The sequence below is a fragment of the Liolophura sinensis genome, chromosome 7 (genome assembly GCF_032854445.1).
Source record: "Liolophura sinensis isolate JHLJ2023 chromosome 7, CUHK_Ljap_v2, whole genome shotgun sequence".
In the NCBI taxonomy this organism is placed as follows: Eukaryota; Metazoa; Mollusca; class Polyplacophora; order Chitonida; family Chitonidae; genus Liolophura; species Liolophura sinensis.
In genome coordinates this window covers 14,012,643-14,036,431 of record NC_088301.1, presented here as the reverse complement: position 1 = coordinate 14,036,431, position 23,789 = coordinate 14,012,643, and the positions used below count along the sequence as shown (strand labels likewise).

Below are 23,789 nucleotides of genomic sequence, written 5' to 3'. Positions count from 1 at the left end.
GGTTTTCAATTTTATTTTTATTATATTTGTAGGTATTTTAGTGACAACTCGCCTGTAAAACACAAAATAAAACTGATGTCACCTAAATGAGAATGGAACAAATACCAGGGGTGTTACATCTGTATATTTCAACTTTTTACAAGCCTATCCATATATTATGTACAAACAGTCTATGCACAGAAACTTTCAATTAGACAGTTCTAAAAATATTTGCAGACTTTCGCATATGCTGACCAATGTACATGTAACCTACACTTTTTGCTTCAACTGTTAAAAGATTCATGAAATATGGTTTTTATTTATTCTAAATATGGGTTCTCTGTAGCCAAGGCGGTTAGCGTGCGGTGGAATGACCCAGGAGCCTCTCACCAATGTGGTCATTGTAAGTTCAACTCCAGCTCATGCTAGCTTCCTTTCCAGCTGTCTAAGGGAAGTTCTTCCAGCAGTCTGTGGATGTTGTGGGTTTCCTCCAGGCTCTCCCCGTTAGCTCTCACCTTAATGCTGGTTGCTTTTGTATAAGTGAAATATTCTTGAGTCTGGTGTAAAGCACCAATCAAATATATAAATATGAAAGTAATTTTCTAAATATGCAGCTTAAGATGTGTCCTAACACATAAAACCATAATAAAACTTCTTCTTCTTTTAAATTAAACCATAATCTTCCTCAGGCCCAGTGGTCAGTTTGGAAATTAATAAGGCTTAGGTGAGAGGTGAGGGGTGTGGGGACGTCAGTGGTGATAACTGTCAAGGCAAATCTGTGAGGAATGAGTTTGAGTGGGGGCACCATGTTCATTCTGCTGAATACAATCACTGTGAATACCATTTCCCACCATTAATGGAAAATATGAATAAAACAGCGCAGCAATGAAGAGATGTAAAATATATCCCATAAAAAGGAAAAAATATTCCGTGGCCTACTTTTCTTCATTTCACCCACAGTGTATGTTATGGATATGTCCATGTGCATGATCTAGATCCACAATTTCATTGTGACCCAAGGGCACTTGATGAAGTGGCGAGTACACCAGTCAATTAAAGTCGTACATGTTGCAGTATTCGGTCGTCGGTTGTATGTCATTATGCTAAGCCCGCAGACCTAAACAGCGTAGATCTTTGATTTCCATTTTACTTTCTATGAATCCATTAAGATGAAGAAAGTATTTGAAGTATGAAAACAATGACAGAATTGACCACTTATTTGCACCGTGTGATGCTACACATACTGTAAATCTTTTCAACCACAAAGCACTTTTTCCAGAGGAATTTATGCATATCAATATTGTAAAAATGTCCCTGAAACAGATTTGTTCGTGTTCTTAAAGATGCAAGCTTCATAAAACTATGCACATTACTTCTCTACTCCCCATAGTTCTCTCAGAATGTTGCAAAATACTGGTTGCAGAGGAGGTTGAAAAGCTTGAAGAAATAGGCTAATCTACATGTAAACAGAGTCCTCTGTGGCTCGGTTCATTCTGTGAGTTCAAGTCCAGCTCATGCTGGCTTCCTCTCTTCATATGTGGGAAGGTCTGCCAGCAACCTGAGGATGGTCGTAGCTTTTATTTGAGCTCTCTCAGGTTTGCTCCCCACATAATGCTGGCCACCGTCATATAAGTGAAATATTCTTGAGTATGGCGTAAAACACCAATCAAATAAATAAAATACATGTAAACACCAGTAACTTTCAAATGGAACTTTATTCCAGTCAAAAGTTGACGCAGGCTTACATCTGAGTGTATTTTTGAGCCTTTGACTTCTAAAACTGTAGGCAGATTATCCTGTCCAAATATTACATGCATGTTTTATAGAAAAAAAAATGACACTGATGATTGAAAATTGCTATAAAAAAAAACTAAGAAAGTGTACAACTATGAAAATGACAATTATGACTTAGTAACCTGTTCTAAATACTTTTCATACTTTTAAAACTAAAATCTTTCAGATTCTGCTTTTACTATTCATACAATGTCCCGTGTAACTAAATAAGCCTGATTGTATAACTGATAAAACAATGGATGGGCAGTCCATGGAACAAATATCACAGATATCAACCAGCATTTGATTTAAAAATTTCAGCAGACATGATATTTGATTGATGTTAAAGACTAAAATAAGATGTAATATTGGATAAAATGTAAAACGACTCTGAGCTAAAATATTTGTAAAAAAACTGTTGCAGCAGGCAGTATTGAAGAACTGTGACAGCAAGGAGAGTTATTTGGTTATTCAAGGGAGGTAACCAGCTGTTCTAAGAATGCACTCCTCACCAATGACAACCAACAACATGTGTCATGTCCCATGAAATGTTATGACTAAAATAACAGCAGCAAATATTCAAGAAATGGTGCTCAGTATTCACTGATGATTGGTACAGAAGATTTGATTTCTTTTTTATGATGTCAGTCCTTAAATAAACTACACAAATGAATCCAATTTAAAATGATTTTAAAATTGCATGTACATGGATCACCATTCAAACATCACATTCAAACTTTTTTTTTTTTTTTAACTCGTGACTGAAATAACATTTTATCTGTGATTGTGTGGTTCAAAATTCTACTACCAAGTAGTACTTTAAAAAACAATAATAATATTTTATATTATTTAGTAACAGCTTGAGTTACACACTTAAAAAGAAATATGTTTTGTGCCCAAAGTTGCCTCAAGGTAGAACTGGTTCGTAGTCTCTCTCTTTGCACAACTCCCCTTCCTCGATACACTGTCGCACCCACTCCTCCGTCACAATATAAAACTTGCGAGTCCTCGCTCGTCTGCGTTTCTTCAGGTCATCCAGACGAGATAAATCACTGAAAACAGGCAAAAAAGGTGCACAAGAATTGATGACAGATTATCAGTACATAAAAAAAGAGGTCAAAATGTTTGGTTGTTCACTCTTTTTTTTTTTAAAATCTCAAGATAAAATTGATGACCACAAACTGAGTCCAGGTCTTTACTGTCATGCGAACAGTAATGATTTCAGACACGTACAAGTAGGCTATGAGGTATTTTTTTATTTCATCCACTTCTATGCTGTTTAGCAATGGTTTGAATAGAATCTGATATATTTCACACATTATAAAGAACACTGGGTGAAGTCATCACTCTGAAGAGCAGTAAATAGTTAACGGTTTGACTGCAGATAGGTAAACAACAAATGTCTAACAGTATCTTCATTATTTAAGATTATACAATTTTTGACAGCATTCCCAAATTCAATAAGTGTGTTATTAAGTTTAGGTCATGAAAAAGAAACAGGAGTTTATCACTCCTTAACTGAGTCTTATTTATAAAGGTTGATAATTTTGTTTGTCCTCAAAGAGAGAAGAGGAAACTGAGAAGGGGCATAACTGTGTAAATTCAGTTTGAAATATTTACATAGGCCTCCCGCCAATCCTTAGAAACACTATCCATGTACAATAAAGGTCTGATGATTCCTTGTTAATTCATTTAAGAGACATCATCATAAAGAATGGACGGACAAAAATGCATCTTAGCAATACTTGACAAAAGAATTAATAAAAAAAAAAGTAAAAAGTAAAAAGCAAAAAACAAAATTTGGATTTATTTATTTATTTGATAAGATATTCATGCAAGGTACTCAAGAATATTTCACTTATATGATGGCGGCCATCATTATGGAAGGAGGAAACCGAGCAGAGCCACAACAATTCGCAGGTTAAAAAACCTATTTGAAGCACTAAACAACTTTGATTACCTTTCATCAACAAGGACATGAGACACATTTTCTTCCAGAGTTTCTGTCAATGTCGCTCCAAAAAACCTGAGTTCAAGAGCCAGCAAGTCTAGGTGACAGTCTTTAAGGTGCGTGCTGGGGTCTCCAACAACCAGGTGAGAATCCAGGTAAACCCTGAGAAAAACACAAAACATACAGTAAAACAGGAATAAAATGACTACAGCTCAGCGGGTGACGCCATAGCTGGCCAACCCAAGTCCAGCCGGCCTAAATTATATAGCAATTCGAATCAAAAGGATGTCATTTTCGAGATGGATTCTAGCTACAAAAGCAAAAAAATACTCCCATATCAAACTGAACCCATAGTAGACAGCGTTGAAGTTCCGATTTATGACACTGACATCTCTCGTCAGACCTCAGATCCCGAGTTTTCAGATGTTGAATCTGATCCTTGTCCAGGCATTTCCAATTGCACTGGCAACATGGACTGGTAAGCTAGAGCATTACCCTGTGTTACACTGTACATTTCACATGTGTATAGGTATATATTAAGATTTGATATTTATATACTATTCTTTCCCTTTGCTCGCTTCACAATAAATATCATTCTGTTCCCTTGAGAGATTCTAAATTTATACCCACAACTATGACAACTACCAGTACACGTCATTGTGTAATTCTGAATAGCCTATGCCTATAGGGGCTTGTAGTTGTGTAGTTGTAACTATCGTGTGCTGGTGACGTTGTGAAAATTCAGCCGCATTCCTCTCGTAGCTTTCAGTTGTTAAATGGAAAGTGCGTAAATCATGCCTTCCTAAGGGGAAACATTTCTGCAAAAACGCATTTTTCTACTGACTTGAAAGAAGATGCAACACAAGACCAAATGCACACAAACATGAATAAAGTTATCCCACAGAATCACCCATGCAGTCGCTGTGAGTTCAAGTCCAGCTCATCCTGGCTTCCTCTCTGGCCGTACGTGGAAAGGTCTGCCAGCAACCTGCAGATGGTCGTGGGTTTCATTCGGGCTCTGCCCGGTTTCCTCCCACCATAATGATGGCTGCTGTCGTATAAGTGAAGTATTCTTGAGTACAGCGTAAAACACCAATCAAATAAATATATAAATAAATATCCCACAGAAAGTTTAAAAAGCACAACATTTTGTTTTTGTAACGTAGCACAACCGTAATACTGCGGATCAAAGTAAGTAAAATTGCGCACATTGAGACAATTGAAAGCACCGCCATATTATAAGTTTTAACCAATCAGACATATTTAATCTGAGGACACAGCTGTTTCCTCTGTCACCCGAAATGTGTTTTGGGTTTTAATCATTTAACCATGGGGTACGATTGCCATGACATAAATGTTGGCGTTTTCTCTTACACGTCGCATCCCATGACTTCGTAAAAATTCCCCATTAAAAGTTTTCACCTCTCTTCCAAAAAAATTTCAGTTAAATTATCAGCCACATCAGTAAGAGCTAAATTCGAACCTGCATCTCCACTGGTCAAGAGCCAGTCAGTTGCTGTGAAGAACACTTTAGCTGGATGAGCTAGTGAGGATAAACAACACTTTAGCTGGATAAGCTAGTGAGAGAACAAACAACACTTTAGCTGGATTAGCTGGTGAGGGAACAAACAACACTTTAGCTGGATGAGCTGGTGATGAACAAACAACACTTTAGCTGAATGGGCCTGTGAGGGAAGAAACAACACATTAGCTGAATGAGCTAGTGATGGAACATAACAATGAAAACCTTGAGAAAATGATATGTAATGAATGCCCTGTAATGGATGGCTTGTAATGAATGCCCTGTAATGGATGGCTTGTAATGAATACCCTGTAATGTATGGCTTGTAATGAATGCCCTGTAATGGGTGGCTTGTAATGAATGCCCTGTAATGTATGGCTTGTAATGAATGCCCTGTAATGGATGGCTTGTAATAAATGCCCTGTAATGGATGGCTTGTAATGAATGGGTTGTAATGAATGCCCCGTAATGGATTCCATGTAATGAATGCCCTGTTATGGATTCCATGTAATTAAGGGGCTGTAATGAATGGCGCTGAGAGAATGGCCTGTAATGATGGCAGGTGCTCAGAGTTTAAAGTCATTTTTGACAATCAAAAGACCTAGAAAATATTGAATGTAGTGTAATGTTAAAATGTCTTGCCCAAAGATGGGATTGAAAAGGAGAGTTATTTTAACCACGTAGACATGACTCACCCATAACAAATGGATGAGGAAACAACAACTTGTTCATAAACAACATAAACACATAGTCAGCATAGTCAACCTCACTTCAACCAATTTTGAACTTTGGTCAAAAGCTGGTTATTGAAAAGCAAGCCACCAATGGTTATACATCAAAGACTTTCCTAGTTACCTGCATGTTCTGAACAGACCATATGGGGAGTCATCAGGGAAATATCTGTCCTCTACTTCAGCGATGTCCTCAGTAGTCAAAGGACAGAAATCCTAGATAAAACAGAAACAGAAAAAAAGCAATGTTTGGGGTTTGTTGTTATGTCATCAGCATTATTGCTCAGCAAGAAACACTGAGGATGATGTCAAATATAGAATATAACTAGAAGGCTAACAGAGAGAAGGTTTAACCTATTACTTTAATATTTAACACATAATCTGGAGAATATTTTAATTAAAAGTTTATCAATCTGTAATGTGTTGTCCTAACACACGTGTCACATCTAACTCATTTTAGGCACAGATGCTAAAAGCTCTGCAAAATGTGTGTTTTGGGAGAGGACAGGAGTGGAGTAGGGTGTAAAAAGCAGAAATCTCATTTATTCTCTGACCAAATTTTAGCTATTGTCATATGCAGTGTTCCTACCTGTTGCGGTTTCATCTTGTCAAACACTGCTTGCAGCTGTCCGCAGGTGGTTCCCTCTGTGTAGCTGTCCCCAAACTCATCATAGTCCAGCTTCAGCCTGGCTTCTGTCTTTGGGGATGTGTGTAGCATGTCAGATGGAGACCTGGACAAATCAACCAATCACAGCCAAGATCTAAGACTGTCCTATATTCTCAACACTGTATCACATATCAACCACAGACACCACTGCAGCAAATATTGAAATATTTGATTTGATTTGATTGGTGTTTTATGCTGTACTCAAAAATATCCATTGAAGCAAATAATTCACATGAAATTAAATTTTCTGGGCAAGCTTAGGCCCCGTTAGTTAACTAAATTTAATTTAATCTGGAGAAAAACAAATAAAGACAAACTCATACTGTGATACATGTACATGTATCAAAAACAACAAATGATCAAAAAAATTCTTACAGTCATAATGTATGTAATAAAAAGTCATTAAATCTGGAGTCTCAGTTATGATTACAGTGGACATGTTCAGTTAACAGAACAGTCCTTGAGTAATATCTTCATACAAACCATGGAATCCACTTGGAACTCTCCACACATCGCAGGAACCAATCTACCCTGACAATGTCATAAATATTCCGGCTGATAAGATTTTTCACACGGATGGCCACTTTTTCCGCAAGCACACAAAACGTATCAGAACCTATTTGTACAGACAGATAACAGGAAATATAAGTATGTGTAGATGACTAGCATGATATTAATCTTTTATTAATTTCTTTCAAAATGTTTTGGTACAAACAAAACTGTCAACAAAAATACCACTCCCAATTCCCGTTTTACACCTAAAATTTTGCCAAGCAAAATACATGTTCAGGAGTACATGAAACCCTTGAAATGATACCAGAAGTTCTGGACAACTAACAACCTGACAAGCTTCTCTGTGTCAAGTCACAACCAAATCTAGTGGGGCCTTATTAATACATGTACCCACACGCTTCACCCTACAACACTTGGCCAGAAAGGCTCTACCTCCAGTGATTGTATACACATGTATATACACCTGGGTTTTGAACCACTGATCCTCCAAACTCCACCACTTTCTTCTCTAGCTCTGGCTTTGGAAATCTTGATGGCCCATTGATGATACAGAACTCTTTACCAGCAAAAATCTCTGAAATCTGAAAAATACAAACAAGATATTACATTGTAACACGTCAAGGAGACGGGACCGCCTAAAACAACAGAAATGATCATCATCACCATCAATCCCATATGTACTACATCAACAGATGATATGCAAATGTGTTTGTAACATCAATATCTGTAACTGTTGGGAGATTCATGTAAAGCACTCTCAACCTGTTTCCATTGTGTATTTCAACAAATTTAACACAGCTGGCTGTGTCAGCCTTGTCATCACTACAAATTTGAACAAGGGGTACTACAAACCTGAAGTACCTTGCTGGATAGAGTTATAACAAAAGAAGTACTGATAGAACCTGCCAAGTTTATAATGATCAAAAACGAACCAAAAAATTACTTTCCCACATACAAATAACTGCCTACACCATTCTTGTGAAAGATAAGTAGCCTTCAATGAATGTTAGATGGCAAAAATGGCCAGGGTGCCACAAGCAGCAAGAGTGGAGGGTACCCTGTGGATGGAAGTATAGTGCATATGCACTGACATTGCACCTACAGCTGCAGCTCACCTTCTGCACACCTGAGACATCGGCCTTTCTGAACTGCGACCCAATGGTCGGCTTGACGACCCGGGACACGACCTTCCTCCTCTTCTTGACAGGCACCTCCTCCTGGTCACCAAGCTCCAGTCTTTTCCCAGACAACTTCCCACCAGACTTCTATAACCACGACAACAAATCATTGCATCCAGCAAAGATCTTATTGACATGTTAAATGAGCTAACATTTTACTCCAAATGCCATGAATTATAGCTTTGGTTGCTGAAAGTTCCTTTTTTCCAGTAGGATGTCTTCATACAAATCACGAAAATAAATGAAGAAAAATCTTATAGTATATGTACCACAATAGGTTAGAGATTAAAGCAACATTTAGTGGCATAAGGAAATGTACTGATGAGTTTTCCCGTCACTTATCGTCACCCTGGCCCCAAAAGGAAAGCAGAGGGATCTACCTGTATATATTGCTGTCCAAGGTTGGTTTTGAGTCCTCATGGGTTTTAGCATCTGAATGGCAAGTGCCACCCTCTAACCCCTAGACCTCTGCCCACTCCCTATGCATGAAAACATTGCTCTAACCTGTTTGAGGTCATCGATATCCAGTGTTGTCATGCACTCTGACCATAGCTTATCATCACGAATCTTCTCCACCCTGGGGAACCGCAGGGTGCAACCTGTTTTAAAACGGTCACTCTCAATAATTTCGGCTGCCTTGATCTACAAATAATAGGGAAAACACACATGGTGTTAACATGACTTAAACTTTCACTCAGGACTAAGCTGCGCACCTTGCCTTACTTTGAGAATTCTATTGATTTTAGATTTTTCGGGGGGACAGTAGATGGGATATCCTTGTGTAAAATTTTGCTGTAAGCACCAAAAGCAATATTTTATGGCATTAATTTGCCTCTAACAATGCATTATTTTGGACGAAAATTTAGGTAATTAACAATACATTGTTTTCAGATGCAGCCATTATTATTTCTTTCTTTCTTCACAATAAACATCTGTACTTCCTGTTCACTCAATAAACACATGAAAATGTCCCTGAATGTTGTAAATGAAACTATCGACATATTTGATGACAGGCAATGGACAACTACTAGTCCAATGTACCAAGGGATATCACCTTTGTACTTTTGATGATTTCATGACGTTAATGCTGATCTTAACATTGCGGGCACTGCATTGACTTTTGACTCATCATTACTGCATATTTACAATGATTGACTTCTGACTCATCATTTATGCATATTTACAATGATTGACTTTTGACTCATCATTAATGCATATTTACAATGATTGACTTCTGACTCATCATTAATGCATATTAACAATGATTGCTTTCTTAACAATAATTGCAGAAGTTTTCTGTGAGCCATGAATCAGAACAAGTTCAACATCATAACGACAATGAAAAAAACACCATTTCAACGACTGACTCATTTCAAATCATTTTTGCCACTATGAATGCATATATTTGCATTTATGTTGGAGATGTGCCAGGTAGGTAATAAACCAAACAATCAGAACTGCCAGTGTGCTGGTATCTACATCCAGAACACAGGATTACCTGTAATATAAAAGACTTTGAGGGCTCTATCCAGGCGTCAGGCTTCTCCTTAAAGCCCGCGGCAAGCACAAGGGCAGATGGTGGGTTCTTTTTGTCATACACCTGCCAGTGGTCCACCATCCGCCTGTTGTATTCGCTCAGCTCCTTCTTACTATAGCCAGAGCCAACCTGAAGGCATGTGAACAAAATTATTACCTCAACCTTTTCACACATGAAAGATCAAGCTGCAGTGCAATGAGCCTTTTCTTCAATTTACTGATTTATTTATTTTAATGGTGTTTTATGCCATATTCTTCAATTTGATGTTGGAGGCAAACTACATTGGTTAAGTTCTGGGATTCACAGAAGGTATAATTTTACCAATCTACACAGAATAATGCCCTCAGAATATGCTTAAATAAAGTGTTGAAGAATTATAGTATTTTTTTCCTATATGTATGAAGGTAAAACTGTCCCCGAAACTATTTTTCATTGTTTGATTAGTTAATTTCTGTGGAACAATCTATGATGAAGTTTGTTACAATCATTCAAAGAAGTTTAATGGTTTCCAGGTGCACAAAATAATGTGACAAACATTTGGAAAATGGTCTCAAGAAACCACCTGAGAGTTCCTTTGTGCCATTTCTTAATAAGGAAAAAAAATATCAAAAAATAATATAGAGTATTTCTGAACACAGTTTTTCCTTGTCTTTCATGTGAGGCACAGAAATTCTTTATTTCATTTTAGGTAACTTTAAAACAACTATGCCAGTGATTTTCGGTAAAAACTTGATCAGCAGACCCACCAACTGAACTTTTATTATTATTTTAAAATTGCCCATATAATTACCTTTCATAAAATATCAGCCTATCTCCTACTGTTCAAAACCTAGTATTAAAGTTCCTAAAATTTATGATGTAGGTCGTTTTATAAAGTTTCCAAATTTTAGAATCATTTTAATGCTATAAATAATACAGGTACAACACATGTATTTCTTAAAATCCATAGTTCTGACAGAGAGAGAGAGAGAGAGAGAGCGACGCCTTTACCTTGCAGAAGGAGTAGAAGACCTGAGGCTCTCCCCCATCCTCTGGAGGCACAGCCACTCCACACAGAAAGTGTGACATCATCCCACCCCGATGCCCCACCCCAAAGTACCCTCCCACGATCAGCACGTCCAGTTCATCCATCAGTCCGCTGATGTATTCGGGCTTGATCTTGAACCAGCCGCCCTTCCTGGTGTTGGGCCGGTACACGGTGTCAGGGTTCTTCACCATGATGCCCTCCTCACGACTGTCTATAGCCTCATTCAGTGCATCTACACAGTCCTGGCTGAACAAGGGGAGACAACACACTCAGCTCATGGCCTTCCATATACAGCTCTCCCTTATTTAATATAACATGTTCACAATGTGCCCCAAATTTTTCATTAAAGTATCAGTGTCCAGATTATTTTACTGGTCCAAATTAATAAAGATTATAATCTGTTTAAACAGTATATTACCGGGAAGACTTCAGAGAAAAGTAATAATGGCTTTAAATCCACCAAAAACAATAGACTGTTTTCACCCTCTGTCTACTTCACAATAAATATCCCCCTATTTTCCGAGGGATTCTAAATTCATACCTGTATTCAACGACAACAACAATTCTACTAAACATGTTATTTTTGGCATTCCAAATAGCTTATGTCTATAGGGGCATACGCTCGTGTACAATATAAATACATGTACAATGTGGACATTGCGGTTAGTGTACACAAATTTAGCCCCAATCAGTTTTCAGTTCAGTTAAAAGTATGTTATAACCACTGTATGCAGGTGTTGTTGTAGAAATTCAGCTGTATTTCTCTCGTAGCTTTCAGCTATGTACTGACAAGAGCCGAAACGGCCGTTTTCGGTGCTCACAAAATCTCTCCATCTTGTGCAGTGAATCCACGCCTCCGTGAGAGTCAAATCATCCAGAAACTTGAAAAACTAGCTCCAGGGTTCTTCAACCACCTCTGTTTACAGCCGTATGCAGAACGGAAAAATGTGACAAGCTTGTTGTTACTCTTGTAGCTTTTTTAACACCGAACTAAATGGTGAAGCTCTGACAGTTTGTAAAGGTTTGACTTGTATGATGTAACTCGGCGGAGACTAACAGGTGTTAGCCGGAAAAATGCATAAAACCAGCCTAATTATCTAGTGATTTTAAGAGCCATATTACTCAGATTAATGTACCTTTTTTTCAACATTTTTTTTACAATCAATTTAACATACTGGGGTAGCTAATTATGAATAAATAATAAATCTGTACACTAATCCTTTCAGCCATTGTTGCAAACCTGTGAATATACTTTCAAAAGTCTGAGTTAAAAAAAAAAACCATTATGCTGGGAGGAAACCGGGCAGAGCTTGGGGAGAAACCCATGACTATCCTCAGACTGCTGGGAGACCTTTCCACGCACACACTCAGAGGAAGCCAGTATGAGCTGGGCTTGAACTCAAAGCCACTGTATTAGGAAGAGGCTTCTGGGTTAGAGCACCGTTCTGCAGTGCAAACCCCCTCAGCCATGGAGGCCCCAGTTCATCCTGCAAAAGATTTATTTATTTGATTCTTGTTCTATGCTGTATATTTAATTTAAAAAAAAAACAAAAAACATCACTTCAGCTCAGACGACTGATGTATCCGCAAATACATTTACCTTCGGCAACATCACTGTTTCACAACCAAACAAACGGAAGATAGCATATTCAGAAGATGTCATGTAAATGGCATCAGCTGAGCATGCAGGAATATACATGTCCCACACATGACTGATGTTGTCCAATGAAAACCAGAGTATTTTGTCTCATGTAGGATATTATTTCTGCATCACCAGCTATCGGCGGCTTACAAAGTTCATATTGTGCAATTGATTTTTTGCCAAACAACACCACTGTAATGACGGAGAGGTGTATCTACACAGAAACAAGTCAATAAAAATTAGACACAAAAATGATTTTTAAATTAGACATATGTTGCTCTTGACAAACTTACATTAATTTATACCTATGAACTGCCTCAGTAAGGCATTCCTTCAAACAAAACATTTACCAAACTGTATAAACTCTTCAACTTTTTCACATGTTTGCAAGTAGTTTATTCAAGCATATTTCGAAGGCATTAATCTGTGTAGACTGACAAAATAACATTATTTGGCCTACTCAACCAATGTAGTTTTGTCTACAAAATCAAATTAAAAATGTGCATAAATTGCACTTAAAGCTGCTCTTTCATATGCGAAAAGGTTGAGGAATTAAAGTACCCATTTTCCGATCACTCTACTCACTTGGTGCGTCCCTCCTTCACCTGGCTGATGAGTAGTCTCCCCTCCGCAGGGTTGAACACCCGCTCCAGGTACTTGACCCTCTCCCTCAGGGGCAGATTAGTCAGGACCTTGCCATTAAACAGGAGGATGTCAAATACATGCAGACATGGCTGATAGGTGCCAGACTCAGCTGCTGATTTGATGTCAAACCTCTCACCTTTTGTACCTGGAGGGTAAGATGGGCGAATGCATGAACGAATGCATTAATGAATAGCTGCAGGAATGAATGAATGAATGTCATACTGTCAGTTTCTCATGGCGATAACATATCAGAGCCTGAAAGCATAGATAAGACTTGAGAACTGATAGGTGTGTCCAAATATACGTGTAATAGAAGACTGACAATAAGACACGACAACCTTAGCAGTTATACTGATAATTTATTGATTTATTTCTTGGATTCATTGTTGTGCCAAACAAATTTGTCACTTACATGCTGGTCATAAGTTTCAAGAGTGGAGAAAGCCTGAGTGCCCTGAGAAAACCTGAGTGCCTTGAGAAAACCTGAGTGCCTTGAGAAAATCATAGATCTTTGGCAACTTACTTACAAGCATTCCCATATGAAACATACAGATATGGTGGAAGACAAGTGGTCATTAGACAACACAAACAGTAATACGAGCGTTGTTGACCGCTTATTGCCACCAAGGCTCCAAAAGTTGTGAGAGCAGCAGGATCTACATATGACCCACGACGTCATGAGTGCATAAATAAGCCATGCAGGCCCTCTATCATCACTTTGTGAGATTCTAAAGTTTGTAGTATAACATAAAAAGCTGTTTGTTCATCACATATTCTTTACACGGCATAAGCCACTTTTATGCTGCATACATGATCCAAAGAGGCTTAATGCTACTGTCTTGTCTTGTTGACTATTAAGTTTCATTTGATAATGAGGTTATGTCTTTTCACATTTATCACTACAATAATTCTTCACCGTTTTTGCATATGAAAGAGCAACTTTCAGTGAAATTTATGCACATTTTTGATTTCATTTTAGAGACAAAACTACATTGGCCAGATTGGCCAGTTTTAAGGCTTCACAAAAAGTATAATTTTATCAGTTAGCACAGAAAAATGCCTTCCGAATATACGTAAATAAACACCTTGCAAATATGCAAACAGATTGAAGAATTACGGTAACTAAAAACACATGCAAGTGATGTCCATGTTAAAATCACAAAACAACAAGAGTGTTCAGTACACGCTTTTATCACATGAAGAAGGCAGTGTACGCACCAAATGTTTTAGTTGCGGCGTCATACCCCAACATCTCCCCATCAAGTATGCAAGTTTTCACTTCTGGCTTGAAGCAGTTCACAATATATGGTGTGAAAGTTCCATCAAATGAATTGCTACCAAAGACACTGGTGTAATCATTACCACTGTAAAAAGACAATCATATTTATTGATTTCTTCATTTATTTATTTACTTATTTATTTCATTGTCACATTCAAGAAAAAAAAACATTTATAATATTGTGCACATAATCATCACAATTCCTCTTCACCCAAATTAAATTTAACTATAAGTTCATAAAAAGTTTAGTACATTTGTAAAAAACCATGACATCAAACTAGAGAAATTGTTTTCGTTTTTGAGCTGAGCATGGTAATAGTACGTCAGAAAACATACAATGTTTACTGCTACATTTCTGAACAAGCTTCTATAATTCACAAACACATACAGAGGATTGATGTCTTTGAAATATAAATTTTACTACCCATATCTCAGCTCAGAAATGATTATTTTCGTAAAGTTCCAGCAAATAAAAACTGACCTTCTTGAGAAATACTTGTATTCTCCTTCGTCCTTATGTAATAACATTCTCTCACCGTCATACTTGGTCTCGATGAAATAGGGTTTTCCTTCCATCAGCTTCTCAACCTGACAAATACACCCAACCAAGGCAGTCTTGTCTACAAAATCAACTTAAAAAGGTGAATATATGACATTGAAAGTTGCCCTTTCATAACTGAAAAGGTTGAGGAAATGGGGAATACTAATAATAATAATGCTAATTCGTCAGCCTCTTCAACCACCTCTGAACTAATATTTTCAAACATTCTTAGAGAGCTGTTGCTTGTAAAGAAATCATTTGCACACTTTCACGGAACTTGCATTATTAGTGACACAAAAGAAATATTTTAGTATCATTTTAATAATAATTGTAAGCACAAATTTCACTGAATTTAGAAAAAAGTGCCTTAGAGGTTGAAAAACGTTTACAGTAAAAATAAACATATCAGACTTTGTGTACAGTGCATGGCTTGCATATACCTGAATATCTCTGCTGTTCTAGGAACCATACAGAAAAAGTATCACAGGTAAAAGACAAACAAATCAGAAATCTTCAGGTGGGGAGATCTTCATATCTATCCTAATGTGTGAACAGATTTGCCCTTGAATACGGGATGACTGCAATATAAAAGAATAAGAACTACCTGTGCACAGGCTTTGAGAAGGGAATCTAGACAGATAAATAAGCCTGGTGTGAAAACTGAATTTGGAAGGAAAAATTCCTACAAAGCCCTGTTTCAAGAAAATATTTTTCTTTTTTTTTATGGCTGTGTGTGAGGGGTGGGGGTGACAGATATGGGTGGGGTATAGGGTTAAGGAGTAGGACTGTATATTATCTGTTATCAAAGCTGCCCTACCTTGTCAGGTGCGCCCCGTTCTCCTAACATGGGCGAGAAAGGGGAGAAAACTGTGACACCTATCTCGTGAACACGGGTCTTCAGATCTCGTAGCAAACGACACACCTGTGTAAGATAACATATACGTATCAAATTTCCCCCAACTTTTTTAAGTGCCATATGAGGTGGGTAAATCGATCAGAATCAAGCAAAATATGCACTTTGAAAAATGCTAAACTTTAGGTGAAATACAACACTCCAAAACAATTTATACTCAAAACTAAATGCATGTCCAAGCAAGCAAAGAAAGAGAAAACCTATATTACCTTTACTACCTTAATTTAAAAAGTGCAGATGTTTTACCTTCTCCATGTTGTTGTTGACATTGTAGAAATCCTCTGCATCCGGATGGTAGACAGATAACACGGACGCCTGGCTCAAGCCAATCTTCATCTCTTTCACAATCATACGGATCAACCATTTCTGCTCGACAGCCGACAGATTCTTGAGAAGATGGAGGATGTTTTTCCGCACCATTTCCTTGTTCTTGGCTGCATTGTTCCTGGCTATACCATCCAGGCATTCATTCACCTCTTGAATCGTCAAGCTACCTTTCTCTGGACAGCGATTTTTAAGCACAAAATAAGCCACGCTGGCAAAATCTCCAGCATCCTGGTTTAAAAACGAAATATCAATGGTAATATCTATTCGGCAAAATCTCCAAACTATCGAAATTAAAGTCACAGACTTTCCCTCATTAATTGATATGCTGCAGGCAATCTGGGTTCTAATGTAAGAAGCCCACTTAACATTACAAGACTGTAACGGCCATGGCAATGTAATGCCTACATTGTTGGTTACCATGGTAATTACCTGCTTTTAGCATTAGGAAGCCTTTGTACAAGCAGGCCCTGGTGACTTCTGGTATATTTATCAACAGCTGCAATGCAGTATCAAAAGGTTTAAAGTACAGCAAGCCAATGGACACCTTCTGCTGTGATAAGATTAGAACGGAATATTCGTCACCTGTATGAAGTGAAACTTGCCAGAAAGAATCTTATAAAGAATCTTATACATGATGAACTTTGTATCTACATGAATGGCTGCTGAAAGGCTAGGAGAACAATTCAGCCAAATTATTGATGTTCTCCTGATAAACCAAAGTATTTTTACTAATTTATTGCACTGTTGCTTAATACCATGCTCACAAATTTTTCCCTCATATACTGAGGAAACTGGAATTCCCGAGGAAATGCCCTTTGGAAATTATATTACAGATGACCTTTCCCACATGTGACATACAGATATGTACAGCCTCATGGTCTTCAACAAATGCTTTAGACAGCGCAAAAGTCCACCAGTTATTGTCACCATGGATCCTCAAGCTGTGAAAGCGATCCATCCAAACTAAAAGAATATCCTTTGATTCTGAACCACAATCTGGCCAGATCTTAAAGAAAGGCAATTCACTTTGCTCCCTGTACTCACCCCTTTAGCATTTTTGGGCGCTTTATAGTGGAGAAGTTTCTGCGCATCTGGGCTATCCTTCCCCAAGCACAACACCTCAATCAGCAGTTTGGCCAGCATGTTCTATAACATATACAGAACAAAGATTAGAAAATATGTCTCCTATTTTCTTGTATTTTAGAAAACATAACTCTTTGTCTTTGTGATGATGCATAAGTGAGATATCACAGTTTCAAAATAAACAAAACTGGACACAGTGAAAAAATCTAAAGTGTCGCTATATTATCAATTTTTATCAATCAGGTTTGGGTTACAAGTGTCTCTCTATAACCTGAGAATGCAGCTGACAGCTGTAATGTCACCCAAACCCTGATTTACCTTTTAACTACATGCGCTTGTAGTATGAATCACACAACATCCTGTTTCCGGTTAACATGGCACCTTTAATGGCTACGTAAGTTCCATTAAGCTACATTAATTCCACATTAATAATTGATTTATTGAGATACCAAGCACGTCAAAAAAAGATGAAAAAATACAGAAAACTATGTACACCATGGAAAGGTGTCGATTCCAGGGTGTTTAGATTTTGATCACCAGTCATTTTGCCATACCTCCTTTATTCCATATGCAACTCGTTCCTTCTCCAAATGTGGAAGTAGCAGTCTCATTGCTGGGTAAAAAGAGTCCTCCTGCAAATAAGAACAAAGGAGTAATGGACAAAACTTGAGGCAGTTTACCACAAAGATTAACAAGTCGCCACATATATGACTAACCTGTAACATAGGTTAACCTGCCATGTAGGCCAATCTGTCATAAAAGCCAATGACACATACGCATCCCCAGAAATTGTTAACAGGGGGTCGACTATCCCATTACAAGGAACGAAGATATTGGGGCTGCCAAGGCCCCCGGAAGCTCTGAGATACTAGGTGGCTGGAGATCAATGATTTTGATGTAGCAGTGAAATATCAGTTTGTCGAATAGCAGTATACTTTAATTTAATTAGCATTTAATTTAATTGAACTAAAGCTACCAGTCGAAGGAGGCAGGGAAATCTTGACAACTTCCTGTCCAAGGCTTGTAATGAATCATTAAAAGACAAGGTTCAACCTCTTGTCAGAGACCATGCCATTCTCTTAAGTGTTGTTGAACAGACTGCAGAGCAAATAAACAATTAACATCCCACAAGCTGGTCACGTCCCAAATCATGTATGATTTCTCAGGAGAATGTAGACTATGTAAATTGAATATTCTCACTTTAATCTCTTAACCAACACTTCCTCAAAGTATGGGATCTCTGACTGGAGGTTGAACAGCCATGATTTTATACAAAAATCATGGCGTATACAAATATTTCTCAACCTACTGTGTCTAAAACCATAGGCACTCCAAATTATCTCACTTTACAAGCTGTTCAAACAATTGTTGAAAAGAAATCAAGAACTGGAATAAAGAACCTTTATTTCATGATCATTGTGAAGCAACCAATACAGACAGAACAATATGAGACCATGGATATCCAGGCACTTTACTGGTACGAGGCAAATGATGGGGTGAAAGATAACATGGGAGGTTGTAGGGAAATGAACAACAGTGGACAATATTCAGAGAAGTACGGCTGATAATAACCAGAAAATATAATATGTAAGACAATAGAACAATGTGACAGCGTATATAAATTGTTAACATCAACACAACCTGGTGTTGGACTTGGCCTTGAAACAGGGTTTTACATTAACTATATTACCTATGTTATTTTGAAAATATTTTTCTCGCCGTGCATAAGTGAGTACGGGTGTTGGTGCAAGTAAAACTGTAAATGCCTGAATGTTCATGGTCTCAAATATGACAGTGACAGAGTGCAGTGACTTTTCAACTGAGAAGTGAATCAGCCTATGGACTGTCCAGATGCACTAGCATTGTCAGTAAACAAACAGCAATTCATGGACGGCTCGGTTGTTTAGGCTAGAGCTGCTGTGATAATGATCGAGAAACAAAGGTTATCTACTGCCTTTCTGTGACTTCCTACTGTCTGAATGGCTTGTAAAGGGTGATACAATGAGATCAGTTTTCTGGGCCCGTTCTACAAAGCTGTCGCAACGATGCCTCAAGCGCATTTACAATGGTGAAGTATCTTCACTGTACGTTGTCATGGAAATCGCACCAGGCGCAGCTTGCGACTGCTTCATAGCTCACGCCTCAGGAATCGGAAAATCACAGGTGACTATTATGGGTCCAGTTTTCGTCACAAAATATCGTAATCTTTGATCAGTGTTCATTCATTTTCTCAAGCATTTGACATGAGGTACAAACCACGTCTGTGTTGTTTTTGTGAAGAGTCTTGTGGAATTCTCGCCACTTGTCCACAAAGTCCTTCAGAATGCGTTTCTTTTTGTCATTTCCTTGAGTTCTTGTGATCAGTTCCAACAGTCCACAAATTTCGGCAAAAGCAACTTTTGAGGCCACTGTTTGGAAAAGCTTGTTGGGTTCGTCTGCCCCATCATTTTGTACATCGTTCGTTGCCATAGAAGTATGTGTCACAGCCGATATACTGGTTTAAGGAATCAAATAAATCATACAGAAAAAAGAAAAAGATTGTTTACAGATAGCCGCCCTGAGAACTCACCTCCTTTATCTAAAGACTTCTTCGAGGGGAGATAAAAAGTGTCAGCGGTCATAAGATGGTGGACCTACTGTATTTTCACATGAAGTTAAAATTTAGTTCCAAACAAAAATCCTTTACTGAGACTGACCAAATTTATGTTTCAGTTGTGAAGATGCCACTTTCAATCAGCATATGTAGGCCTACTGGTTTCAAAAATACTACTGAATTTTTTCAGAGTCTGTTCACACCGATTGATTAGTTTGTGCTGGGATTATCTTAATCATCTATCTTAATCCCAAGTTAGAGAAAAAATTCTCTAACAATTTGTACTATACTAGCCATTTCATAGTACACAAGCAGTGTAACTCAATAATGTTGAATCTCTTGTTGACTCATTATTTGGGCACCAAGTTTTCGGTTTATAGTCTGGTATAAAATTAAGCCACATCATCTACATGTATGATTAAATTTCAATTTGGCATCGCTCATACCTGTCCACATCCTACAATATATGGGTTAAAGCTCAACACAAATCAATGCAGAGCTGTCTTCATTAAAACTGAAATATTCATATGATCCTAGCTGGTTTAATGTACATATTTTCACTTATAAAAACAGAGATTTATGTAAGGAGGAAAGCAAAGTTCTCAGGAAGTCATCAATCTTTGACAAATTTTCTCCACATGTGACATACTGACTTCAATGTCACAAAGAAAAGTTACTTCACTGACAGTACGGTTCAAGAAAAAGCTCCGTAAGCCTTGCCAATCACTGATTGTCACCACGGTCTTACAAACAATCAAAATGATAGTGGGAAATCTGTCCAAGGCCTGGAAGGAACTCAAACCTTGTGTATCAGCAGTTTGGTACTGGCAGATTTTTCTCCTCACAAAAGGTGGCGTGAGTGTGACATAGGACTTGCACGTCGCAGGTCTTTTGTTGCGCAAAGTGAAACATGTTGTGTGCTGCGGTTTCATCATGTGACATATTTGGTCTACCCACTGTGATGTCGCATTGTTAATGTCCAGCATCACTGAAATGACGTAATACGTCCCACTTCAGACTTCTGGGGGTATCACATTGAGAATCGCACATCTTTCCACCCAGCCACACCTGCTCGTATGATGTTTGTAGGATTATATAGGTCATTCTTAAAAATTCTATAATGGACGTAACCCAACATAGAAAAAACTGGACGTTTGGTAGGAAGGGTTTTTTTTTTTTTGCTTGTTTTGGTCCCTGGAGAAGGGATTTTAAAAAAAATTAGCACAGAGAGAAGGAATTCATAAATACAATCCCAAGAAAACCTTGGAGTAAAGTCTTTTTTGAAGGGTCAGTCCAGTTATACTCAACAGACACATTTTTAACGATGGCCATATATACAGTGTGTGGGATATTCCCACAAAAAACAGTTGATAACAAGGCCTACAACATTAACTACATAGTCCAGCATGGCGCAATGACCCTGGAGCCTCTCACCAATGCGTTCGCTGTGAGTACAAGTCCACCCCATGCTGGCTTCCTCTCCGGACGTACATGAGGTCATCAATCTGTGGATGGTAATGGGTTTCCCCCCAGGCTCTACTCTGTTTCCACCCACCATAATGCTGGCCACCGTCTAATAGGTGTGAAATTCTTGACTATGTCGTGAAACTCCGATCAAAATAAATAAACAAACTACCAAGTAATACCATTTAACACAGAATTGCACAATTTTTGAAAGATAACTTTCAAAAGTTTATTCATTTTTCATGTTTTCAAAGTAAATGAGCATCAGGTACAATCAGGCAATTGCAGAAAGTTACGATATCACATTGTATCATAACATTTCCATCAATCCAGGAAATGGTGCATTAACAAAATCTAGTACATGTACACTAAAAATATTTACAAGTGTGGAAAGAAAGTTTTAGGAGACGAACGAGGGAAAGGCTTTGTACATTGAATTGAGTTAACTTTATACTGTCTTCTGTGGTGCTGTGGATGTCATACAAATTTCATGAGAAATTTTTTATTTCCTCCCTTTCAAATAATAACCCATCATGTAAAGTTGCATATCAAAAAAAAATGCACACACTAATTACTAGTTTGCTCAGAATAACAACAGAGGCAAGGGCAATCAGCCTCCTGATTTGTTTTATTTGTTTCACCACTTCATACGTGATTAATTCTGAGACTTGTATATTTTTTCAAAAGCAACAGACATTTGAATAGAAAATGTAAGAAAGCTTAAGACTGATGGAACGATCAAGACATTTAAATTAATGCACCGTAACTATTTACAGTGCGAGCCAAAATATTCACATGAAATGGCAAGCAGGCGTGAAAATCTTTCTGAACGTTAGCTTGGATTGATAATTAATGGTCAACATATCTTTTATTAGGACTTCCGTACATTAGACAATATTGCAAAGAAAAGTTAACATGTCTACATTAATAAATAGCAACATTTTCCAGAACAAGTTAGAAAATGTTTACATCCTTCAATGGTTTTCATTAACAAAAACTGAAGAAGATATGCTTGAAGGAAAAGAAACTCTAACACGGGTTATGAGAAACCTGGTAGCTTGAAGATTTGTGCTTTAAATGGCAGCCTAGATTCACTCGCCATCTGATTCAAACAGTTGAAGTCAAGAAGATCAAAACCTGGTATTTACTCCTAAATTCATATATTATTTCTGATTTGAAAGGTTAAGAGGTGTAAATCTTCAAAGTATACTCATGTAAGTTTGAGATGCAGGAAAAACTATGACAAGTTGAAACAAACATAAAACCGTACTATGGGAGTGCATATATTGGATTTGGCCTAAAAAAAAAAAAAGTTTTCCGTTTCAGACACTGATACAGGTAAGTAAACTGACAGTAAATGGTGGTTAATACAAAACGACTACATCAATGACTGCTAAAAACTTAATGGAGTGCACAAAAGAAATAAAACTGGTGAATGAATGAGGAACAATATAGGAGTTTTGAGTTCGAACTTTTTTCTTGTTGAAAGCAGGAAAGTCCAACTGTATCATGTGACCTGTCAAAAATGTTAGGCAATCATTTTTGATCCCATTCACTATAACATGGGCATAGGAAAAAAATGTTATAAAAAGCAATTTAGAGTAGAGGAATGATAGAGAAGATTGAGAATATTAATGTTTGTGAACTTGAGAAGTTCCTACAGCAAAGAGGTGTCATTTGTGCCTCTGGAAAATGGAGAGAGAGGTGATCAGTAAATTAATGTCAACAAAGGTTGTCTAACATTTTTCACCATTCCCTCGACACAGGAGGGCTGTTTTGACCTTTGATGACAAAAGAGTTCCAACTCCAAACTTCCCTGCTTAACATGCCTCAGAATCTTTACAACACTCTAAACCCGAGGGACAAGAGATGGCAAGTTACCACATGATGACGATAATTAATGGACAAAACTTGCAAGACTGACAAAACAAAGAATAGAGATTTTCATATGCACCACATATCAGGAAAGCTGTCAAGGATTAAAAAAAGTCACAACACAAGTAGTAAATAACAGCAGCAGTTGAAAGATGCTCTAGCTAAAAACCTCACACAAACTGGATTTCTCAAAATATAAACAAACTATTTTTAAGTACATGTTCAGCAGAACACACAAGTTAACTTCCCATTTACATTCTGAAATTTCCATTTTAATTATCATTATCATTTCTTTTTGTATTTTTTTTTTTGTTTTTTTAGGGGGGGAGGGGGGGAGCTACGAAGATATGAGCGAGTTTAGACAAAAGCATCCTTAATATCACAGGTTCTTGTGTTGTGTAGTTCAGCTTCATATGGACAGAAATGGCCTATTGGCCAGCAAACATCACACAAAACGCACACAAACAGCACTATTATGATAATGAATATTACCGTGCAAACTAACATACAGCTATCTGCAACAGCATCAGCAATTCATGAGAAAATGGA

At 37.7% G+C, this 23,789-nt stretch overlaps 1 protein-coding gene across 1 annotated transcript; it reads right to left on the bottom strand.

The window, feature by feature from the left end:
* Window positions 1–1,553: 1,553 nt before the first annotated feature.
* Window positions 1,554–19,850, bottom strand: LOC135470407 (DNA ligase 4-like). The gene is made up of 18 exons (XM_064749329.1): window positions 19,565–19,850; window positions 17,863–17,940; window positions 17,270–17,371; window positions 16,145–16,453; window positions 15,803–15,907; window positions 14,926–15,032; window positions 14,384–14,529; window positions 13,106–13,310; window positions 10,842–11,124; window positions 9,813–9,980; window positions 8,819–8,956; window positions 8,252–8,401; window positions 7,600–7,717; window positions 7,107–7,239; window positions 6,546–6,687; window positions 6,081–6,172; window positions 3,713–3,865; window positions 1,554–2,804 (listed from the first exon to the last, which is right to left on the bottom strand). The coding sequence occupies exons 1-18, from the start codon at window positions 19,775–19,777 to the stop codon at window positions 2,660–2,662; spliced, it is 2,787 nt and encodes a 928-aa protein (XP_064605399.1). The 5' UTR covers window positions 19,778–19,850; the 3' UTR covers window positions 1,554–2,659.
* Between the last annotated feature and the right edge of the window lie 3,939 nt (window positions 19,851–23,789).